The sequence below is a fragment of the Ruditapes philippinarum genome, unplaced genomic scaffold (assembly GCF_026571515.1).
Source record: "Ruditapes philippinarum isolate M1 unplaced genomic scaffold, ASM2657151v2 ctg215_1_1_1_1, whole genome shotgun sequence".
In the NCBI taxonomy this organism is placed as follows: domain Eukaryota; kingdom Metazoa; phylum Mollusca; class Bivalvia; order Venerida; family Veneridae; genus Ruditapes; species Ruditapes philippinarum.
The window spans coordinates 269,107-279,617 of record NW_026854703.1 but is presented as its reverse complement, the minus strand read 5'-3'; the positions used below and the strand labels follow the sequence as shown (position 1 = coordinate 279,617).

At 33.6% G+C, this 10,511-nt stretch overlaps 1 protein-coding gene across 1 annotated transcript in view; it reads right to left on the bottom strand.

Moving 5' to 3' along the window:
* Window positions 1-678: 678 nt before the first annotated feature.
* Window positions 679-10,511, bottom strand: part of LOC132740806 (sodium/glucose cotransporter 4-like) — a 34,235-nt gene continuing 24,402 nt past the window's right edge. Inside the window, exons 9-17 of the mRNA XM_060728808.1 lie at window positions 10,198-10,333; window positions 9,315-9,422; window positions 8,664-8,814; window positions 7,743-7,908; window positions 6,664-6,882; window positions 5,580-5,739; window positions 3,117-3,242; window positions 2,456-2,532; window positions 679-1,850 (exon numbers count right to left, since the gene is read on the bottom strand). Coding sequence (XP_060584791.1) covers window positions 1,734-1,850; window positions 2,456-2,532; window positions 3,117-3,242; window positions 5,580-5,739; window positions 6,664-6,882; window positions 7,743-7,908; window positions 8,664-8,814; window positions 9,315-9,422; window positions 10,198-10,333 — 1,260 coding nt within the window. The 3' untranslated portion in view covers window positions 679-1,733. The remainder of the gene's footprint in view (window positions 1,851-2,455; window positions 2,533-3,116; window positions 3,243-5,579; window positions 5,740-6,663; window positions 6,883-7,742; window positions 7,909-8,663; window positions 8,815-9,314; window positions 9,423-10,197; window positions 10,334-10,511) is intronic.

The following is a 10,511-nucleotide window of genomic DNA, read 5'->3' as shown; positions in this document are numbered from 1 at the left end:
TATCTGCTATATACCGGGTCGTTTATCTCACACAAGCATCCGTGACTGAACATCTATGTTATTGTCACACGTGACTGAACATCTATGTTATTGTCACACGTGACTACACGTCTATATAATCAACATAATTATGATTGTATAACAGACCATTCATCATGCAGCAATTCACTTTAAGGTGTCATATGAGGAAACATACGACATGACCCTTGTAGAAAACAATTTTTCCACGCCTGTTTTAGAATGAAACAATTCAAGCACTATGGCTATTGCTTGCGAAATGTTAACATTTAATGCATGTTAGTAAAGGCCTATAAAAAAGAAGCACATGCTTTCATTCTAAAATATTGGATAAAATCAGGAAATCACAATTATATCAATCAAGGGAAAGATCAACAGAAAGTGTAATATGCATATTTTAACCAATTCGAAACCATATCTGTCATCATATCTTCAGTTACATCATTGAAAGGACACTTCACTCTTCAACATTTTTCAAATATTAAAATCAATCATAGAGATATAAATGATTTTTCTGAAGTTAAACACTCCAAACACTTTTAACACATAACAACGTCTATTCACTAAAACGGCAAGGTACCGAACCGAAAATATTTTTTTACTTTCTCCTTTATCCAGTGGGTCTTGACTGCTTTAATTTTTGATAACATCATTAAAATGGAGTGTATATGTAATACAAAAAACTCACTATCAATACAAATAATGTGATTTAATGCCTTATGTTACCAGATAACGAAGTTTTCTGCTACAGCCTCTACATGCAAACACTGTTTTATGTAAAAATATGATATCTTATAAAATACATTTTTAAAATGAATTTGTCTACAATGAGCATGAACATTTCTCAGAATTAGTTCAATTATTGACAAAACAATAGAAATGTATCATTTAGATATTCTTATAAATTATTTATAAGATGAATTACAATATTTTCCTCTGGAACAAATTATTTATTATCTGCTATATACCGGTCGTTTATCTCACACAAGCATCCGTGACTGAACATCTATGTTATTGTCACACGTGACTGAACATCTATGTTATTGTCACACGTGACTACACGTCTATATAATCAACATAATTATGATTGTATAACAGACCATTCATCATGCAGCAATTCACTTTAAGGTGTCATATGAGGAAACATACGACATGACCCTTGTAGAAAACAATTTTTCCACGCCTGTTTTAGAATGAAACAATTCAAGCACTATGGCTATTGCTTGCGAAATGTTAACATTTAATGCATGTTAGTAAAGGCCTATAAAAAAGAAGCACATGCTTTCATTCTAAAATATTGGATAAAATCAGGAAATCACAATTATATCAATAAAGGGAAAGATCAACAGAAAGTGTAATATGCATATTTTAACCAATTCGAAACCATATCTGTCATCATATCTTCAGTTACATCATTGAAAGGACACTTCACTCTTCAACATTTTTCAAATATTAAAATCAATCATAGAGATATAAATGATTTTTCTGATGTTAAACACTCCAAACACTTTTAACACATAACAACGTCTATTCACTAAAACGGCAAGGTACCGAACCGAAAATATTTTTTTACTTTCTCCTTTATCCAGTGGGTCTTGACTGCTTTAATTTTTGATTTCTTGCTAATTAAAGTTCAAACATATCAAACCACATAGTAAAAAGCGAATTCTTCATGCATGTTTTGGTCCTTATAGCTTTAGTTGTAGTAAGTCTCTTTAAGCGAAATATATAGCTAGAAACAGCATCAGAATCATACTTATAACAGCACTAATGTTAGATACAACCTTCCATCTTCTCTTCTCAGTCACGTTTAACATATCATCACGCTCTACCTGAAGGAAAAATATAGGTAATTGTTATTCAATACTGTGTTGTTTTGTTTTTTTGTCTTCCATTTCTGATTTTTTAGCATAAAATCGTGATTTTAATAATTTGTTAACAAAAAAACAAAACATTTGAACAGTTACCGAACTAAATGCTCCAATGTTAAAACCTTTCTTGTTATAAGGCTTTAACAATTGTAAGATTTTGCTCACCAAAATCTCTTTATATGGTTATTTTACAATCATGTACATGTAATTTAAAGCCGAATATGTTAAATATATGAACATGACAGACAGACAAACCTGAACATATAGTTATGGTAAATTATGCAAATATTTGGGAAAAACAGTAAAACTGTCAGTGTAAGTTCATACTGTGTTGCTCTTATACGGCACTGTATGGCATTTTTAAATATAAACTAGCTAATAATCGACAAATTTATTTTTTCACTTTCCTTACTGTAGCCATAACAAGGCAGGTAACCAGCTCGAGGAACAAATACAAAGTCGGAAACCAGAATTTTAAGGAAGATTGCAGAACATACAGGCTCTTTAATTTACTGTTTAAAATAAGTATTTTTGTCATGGAACATAATTTATAATGTATGTTATACCTGTTTATGAATGGTTTGCTCCATGTTTTCTAATCCACAAATCCAGTTACCTACACGTCGGTACCATGTAACTTGTCCTGTAATATACAACTTTCATGATATAAAATTAATTCACTGCTACAATTAAAAGTCAAATACCGTGACGTGTGGAGACAGACCTTTTAAAACTTTATTTTCATGTTTCGCATGGTCAAGATGGAATGTATAAAGTTGATGTACAACTAGTAAACTGTACCAGTGAGTTTATTTGTGATATTTAAATTAAACGTATGATCGGCAAAAACTAGCATATGCTCAAATAATAAGTAAACTCTCAAGTTCAACAGCGCAAGGTAATGAGAGTTGAGCTGATTTAATATTGTTAGATCTAGATGAGGATATTAGATCATTGCAGAATTTGATCAGGGTAATAAAATAACACAAATGTTAGTTAACAACAAATTGCCATCATCTATAGAGACCTCAAACCTATGTGTTATATATATATATATACTGGCATTGTTTATTTATTAATATTATATTAATTTTGATTTAATTGATAAGCCCATGAAAAGTTTCAAAACTTGACATGATTATATTCCATTTAAAGTGGTACTTTTTTCTTGGATACATTTACTAGCGTTAAAGGTAATTATTTGGGCTAACAATAATCATGTTTTACCTTTCTTGGTAAATACAACTTCAAGCACCTCGGGGTCTTTAGTATGATCAAAATTAACTTTATTTAATCCCGTTTCTTTTTCTTCTTTTATCAGAGTGTCTGTCGTATCGTCTGCTATCACAGATCCTGAAATGGTAAAAGTTCATATTCAATATCAGTTGTCAGTAGCTGATTGCAGCAAGATTCTTTTTATTTTTAGTTAAGTTTGAAGTCATACAATGTAGAGTTCTAATGCTAATTTTTCCAGATGCTGATCCCAGTGTCAGGACTCATCTTTAACCCGACATTTTGGTAACGTTATAATCCTCCTGGACGAAAGTGGCCATTATCACTCGGCCACAACCGTATCCACGTATCATTTGAATTATCTACGTCAAAATGATTATCCTTTAAACTGTTGGCGATTTGAATGAATATTTGTAAGCCCTTCGCGAGAGAATTGTTTTAGTTTTTAAAATTAAGACCTTGCCATATGAGTATTGAATATGTAAAATACAAATAAGAGCTGATAGACAAGAGGGCATGTTCCACTACGCAGTAAACCTTTAAAGAACACTATGAAACAAGAGCTGTCACGCAAGTGACGAATGCCCCCGAAAAGGTTTCTTAAGCATGCAGGTATTATGAAAAGAAAAGATAATGAAAGTAACTAACTGCTTAATATTGTTCTTGTGAAATGAAGAGCTATTTATGGCAAACTTAACACCTTGAGACAAGGGTCTTGGATGCGACACATCACCTTGATGTGGTAGACATTTATGCCAAGTTATTTTAAAGTGCATGACAATGCATGACAATATTACAGTTTGGAAACTAATGAGTACCTTCAAACTCTTCTTATAAGTATCTTCAAACTATCAGAGTGACCTAGACCTTCCATGTAAGACAAAGTTACAGTCCAGACATGAATGTGTATCTTCTCGAGAGAGGAGTACCTTCAAACTAGAAGTGTGACCTTGACCTTGAAGTAAGGGACAGGAGTCTTGGACTTGACATGTCGTCTTGATGTGGTTGACATTTATGCCTAGTTATTTTAAAATCCTTTAATGCATGACAAAGTTACAGTCCGGACACAAATATGTGTACCTATATAAACTCTAATTGTAATAAAGTGAACTTCAAAATGGCATTGTGACCTTGACCTTTGAGGTAGGGACGTAATTCATAGACACGACACATTGTCTTGATGTGGTAGACATTTATGCCAAATTATTCTAAAATCCTTCGATGCATGACAAAGTTACAGTCCGAACACAAATATGTGTACCTATATAAACTCTAATTGTAATAAAGTGAACTTCAAAATGGCAGTGTGTCATTGACCTTTAAGGTAGGGACGTAATTCATAGACACGACACATTGTCTTGATGTGGTAGACATTTATGCCAAATTATTCTAAAATCCTTTGACGCATGACAAAGTTACAGCCCGGACACGAATGTGTGTACCTATTAACTCTTATTGTGATAATGTGAATAAAATTAAGTGTGACCTTGACCTTTAAGTTAGGGACGTGGTTCTTGGACGCAACCCATCGTCTTGATGTGGTAGATATTTATGCCAAGCTATTTCAAAATCCGTCCATGTATGACAAAGTTATTGTCCGGACACGAATGAAGTTGGGACAGACAGACAGACAGACAGACGGACGGACGGTGCGATTTTAATATACCGCCCTTCGGGGGGCGTGGGGGGGGGAGGGATAAAAAATCATCCTCAATATGAAGATATGAAATAAACACCCGTAACCTTGTCCTTGATCTAAGTGACTAAAGTTGAGGTATGTTTGTACTACAAATAAAAGACATCGGACAATAAATAAAGGCTATATATATTATAACCTAAAGTATAACAAGCATTATTAAGTATCATAAAATGAGATGATTAAAATACCAAACAAGGTAGCTTTATAGATCTTAGACAAAACACATGAAACTGTAGTCTCAAAATATTTTATAAGGTTTTCTAATATAAGGTGCCTGTGACCTAGTTTTTTCCCCCCAAATGATCCATAATTAATCATGACCTAGAAATAATCAAAACACAGTCTTTTTGACCGCAGATGACCAATATTCGATCTTGAGCTAGAAATCAACGAAATAAACTTAGGATACTTGGGCTTGAAATGGTACATCAAGATTGTTAACAAAAGATTTTCCTTATTCGGTCTCTATGACGAAGTTTTTGACCAAGATGACACATATATAAATTGAGAATATATAATCGGACGACCTTTCTGACTAATTTCCATGATATTTGGGCTAAAATGTTACCCCTTGAGTATTGACAAGGTTTTTCCATATTTGGGTTGTTGACCTCAGATGACCCATATACGAACTAGGAATAAAAAAATAGACTTTAGAGTGTTAACAAGATTATTTTTTTCTATTTTCGAGTCATGTGACAATTTTTTTTACCAATTTGACCCATACTCGAGCTCTTTTTTGTCGCGTTTTCATTTACCGTTTTCTTTATTTGATTTCAGCATTTTCAGTTCTTGTTCCTGTGACTGTACCGACGTCTCACTTCCGGTTCCGCTAGATACACGTTCGTCTGCCAACCATGTGTCTATGTTTATCCTAGGTTCTTTACTGTGACGGCTCCAAAAAGTTAACCTATATAGCTAATAAAAGAAAACTTACTTGTATAGTTTTTTATCAGACAAAAAACACAATGGCTTCTTTTAAAAAGATATGTTTAAATACTCCGTTAAACTGGTACACATGATGCGTAGTATAATTAAACAAGACCTGTGCTCAACTTTTCTCACTGCTGGAAAGTTGAATAAAATCAACGTAGAGAGGCGGAAATTATTAAGCAAAATGGCTTTCAGGATTACCTGCCCCTTAAAAAACGCATTTCAAAACGTACTCGCAGTTCAAAGTGTAAAGTGTACATCTTTGATATATTTTTGGAAATGTACATGAAAAAATTAGGTAAAAAAGTGCGCATAATTGAGAAAAATAAATAATAAAGTTACCTTCCCTTAAGAAATGAATGGGACATTTATAAATGGGACAAGTACTAAAAGTTTGAAGTAATTAACTTCGACTGATTTTAAGACATTGACCGTAGAAGAAAAAAATAGGTCAAAAGGGGGCATAACTTTGCAAAAATGAATTTTAGGGTTATCTGCCCTTCTGAAATGTTGTAATATTTCGATAGTGAACATGCATATCAAGTTTGAAATGGAAAGTTCGATAGTTTCCGAGAAAATACACCGTCACAGAAAATGTTAACCAGGGCTGAACAATCTAAGCGAGTGATGTAAAATTTGCACATTAGTAGTTAGTATTTACCTATATCAAAATACTGCCATTCCGTCATGTAAAAATACCAAACTCAGTGATTTCATATCAACACTGAAAGAATTGGCATCAATTACCCCGAAGTGCCAAAAATATGATTACACTGACTACGGGGCAGCCTACAACTGCCACATAGCACGTGTTGTTGTAAGTATATGTATAATAATCTACAAAAAGTAAGATTACAACTAGTGAAAAAAGTTCGTCTATATGGTGGTAATAAATGTGAACTGACTTACACAGCGTTCGTCTATAGGTTTGGTACACAAAGAGATGAGTGCAGCCACTATTCCAGTCAACAAAAACAAGAAGACGGAGAAATAAAGGTAATGAAAGTTTCTGATGATTGCTGGAACACTTGTAGGATCTTCACCACAGGAAACTTTACCGTAAGCATACTCTCCTATAAACCGTGCTATTCCCACAAGCATCCCTGTTACAAGACCGAAGAATGCTCCCTGAAATACATAACAACTGTTGACAGTCACGTGGTCTTTAATACACGGTTAATAGCCCGGTAGCCATTTACAGGTAACGCAATATTTTTAGTATTACTGAATTTGGATATGTTCACGTATAAATCATTATTTCTGCAACGAATCAGTTTCAAACATTCTATTTCGAGTTTACATCAAAGGTTGTAGCTTAGCATCCATTATCATCCACAACTGAATCTGTTTGAAGCACGAAATCAGAAACTTCAGAATATGTATGTACATAATTATGCCGCATTATTGCTCTTTGCATATATTTTAATAGGTATTTTCAAATAATTGTACAGGGTATCAAATTATTTAGCAAAATTGTTAATTGCCGTTGGTATTGCCGTCTCCATTAGTGTTCAAAAAATCACTACCCACGACTCGCGCACCTGGGTAGAACCAATGATATTTCTTAGGCTTGAGGGATAGCTGATTCTCCCTCAAAAATGAATGTATCAGACAAGATTCGAATCAAAACATACACAAAACCTGTACAAATCAATCTGCTAATGAGGCATTTCGTTAAAGACATTATTTCGTCTCCTACATTAAATATTCTGTAGCAAACCTTGTTATGTCTTTTTTAACTAACTAGTTTAACTGACGATTCGCCAAGTTTTAGTACCAATCTACCTCAAATTAATGACAATTCGCTCCACATAAAATACCACGTGAAACGTCCTTTCAATCATTAAATTAATAAGTGATAAAATTAACGTATGTTTAAGTTTATAAATGGATTAACTTTTATTTTTTCCAATTTAACTAGTCAGCTGTGTGTGCGGTCTGTAAATGAAAATTGAAAAGATACAATAAATGTATAATATCACTGTTACCTTCTCGTTAAGTCTCGGCCAGAAGATGGCCAGTAGAAATATACAGCATATAGGGGGCTGTAAAAAACTAGAGACTTCTTGTATATAAACGTACAGTTGTGCACTGGCATGACGTAATACCGGGATCCAGACAATACTGATGACTACCAACACTACTACAAACACTCTGAAAAATTAATACAAATAATACTGGAACGTCAGCGTTACTGTGGTTTTAAGAAGCTCCGTTACGGGCCAAAAGGCTTAAAACATAAATATTTGAAAACCTTACATAGATTAACAGTAGCATTTTAAACAGAAAGATATAAAAAGATAAATAAAACTATAGTCCGAAATGAATAGAAAATCGATTTATAGAATTTTTGAGTGAATTGTTTTCTATTTTAGGTAATAATATCTTAGTGGAGTTCTCTTAAAGCTAGAGCGAATGTTTTATACATTCTTGTCTGTCGGCTATTCGTTGCTATTATACATAGGCATGACAAGAAGTTGTTTTGTGTGCGATTTTTTTGTTTATTTTCTGTTGTTTTTTGTTCAAGAAGTACCAACAATATTAAGTTCATATAAGTTTTTGTGGCCTCAAATATGTTATAAAAGGCACCAGCGGGCACCAGAGTTGAACCAACGACCTTCCATAAGAAAGCTGGACAGCTTCCTTACATTTAATAATGCAATGTTCCTTGCTGTGAGGAGCAAACGCTACAAGATCAGTAACCTTAAACAACCTACTTTGCCAGGATAACTGTTAAATGGCTTTCCAAAGGTTGTGTTTTAAAAAAAACATAAATGCAGTCTTAAAATAGTTTAATGCATTCTTAAGAAACAACACTTTATTGCTTCAATTTGTAGTATAACTATCTATATAAATTAATAATGGACAATATACAGTAAATATATTTTTATTTTCACATTAAGACTCACCTTCCAACTATCATAAGTTCTAGTTCACTAGCCTTACATCGTATATGTGTCCATATATCCATGGCAAATATTGTACTGCTGCTGTTGAATATTGACGTCAGTGATGACATCAGAGCAGACAACATTACCGCTAACATCATACCTCGGGCTCCTTCAATAACAACAACAACAACAACAAACGTATTAATTTACCTACTACCAATGTGTGTTTATTTGTAAAAAAAATAAAATCAAGGGGAGTGTTAATTGTTTTACATATGTAAATGCTACATTCTCCTAATTATTTATACATTTATGTTAGAAATTTGTCAAGTGATTGCAAAAAAAAGTCGACAAACCACTGAAATTGTAAAGTACAGGTTAGAGAAAACAAGTGTCAATGTTGAGCGTCGATACTTAAAACAATTTTGCAGAATTTCCTACAATTTGCACTTTTGCATGGAATTATCTTAACCAATGGGGAGAATCTCTAGTACATTGATAGGTGTAGATACATGTATTCCGAATTGCTAATGTTCCGTATGCTGATTGACTATCTTCCAATGTGACAGAAATGTGTGTTTGAATTTACAAGTATGGTAAGTAATTGATTCAATGAAACGTTATCAACATTAGCTATTCTGTCATGACGGCTGGCAAATAAGAACTAACCTGGAGGCATTAAGTTAATGACAAGTTGGGGATAGGCAACGTTAGAACATCCTGAAGGTGATCCACATACTTCCATACATATATCTGGGTCAGCACATCCAACAGTTTCTGAAAATTTTAATTTAGATATTTTTGTATTTTTCGAAGAAAAGGACATCGCAGGGTTAAAAAAAAACTTAACTTAGCCAACTTTTTGACCAGATTGTAACCAGTGAAAAGAAATATAATGCCTAATGTTGTCCGTTCTGCTGATGGAGGTATTAAGAAGAACGTAGAACTTTTTTCCAAGACTATATTTTTTTAACATACAAAACAAGGGCAGATATACAAGTTCGTCTTAAAAACCGGTAGGATTCCAATAATAATCATAAGTTATAACTGCGGAAATACTCGTTTTTCAACAGTTCAGTACAGTACAGTACAGTACAGTACAGTACAGTACAACAGAATGTAGACACAATCTTTCATTTCACATTTAATTAAGGCGTTTAAAGCTTTAAAACACTAATGAGAACATATCAAAGGTGTAACTTTCAAAACTGATGATGTAAAATTATGTATGTATACATTCAGTACTTGTGTAGACAATACATGTCTGTCATTTTAATTTACAGTACAAATGTAGTTAAAATATGACTTATAAATATTACAGACCAGTATGATGTCAGTTAGAAAACAAGTGCTACGTTCAAATGAAGCCATTTCTCTAGTGACTTTGCAGATGTGGTGACTTTGATCTTTGACACTCTGACTTTTAAGTGGGCCTGGCAGGTAGAGCTTATCGCTGTAGACGGAATGGTTAAGATTAAAGTTTTAAGACAAACAGGCGCACGCACACACACACGCACACAAAAATGCAATATGAAAAGTATCAAAATGGTACCAGGGAAAAGAATGCGGGCAATCATTCCTGGAAACACGAGCATGAAGAGTGGTAAAATTTTGATGTATGAACACAGGATTGTACCGGCTTTGGCATGGTCGTAAGTTTTACCGGCAAGAGCTCGCTGTACAATCACCTGAAATAGTTGATGTAATATCGAAACATTAGTTGTTCGTTCAAGCACTATTGTCAGGCGCGTAGCTGCCTATACGCGAGTACGCAGCTGAATCCACATTATTTTGACCAAAAAAATTTTTTTAGTAAAAAAAAATGTGGTTTGAAATTCAGCCGCGTTCGCCAGATCTGATAATTAC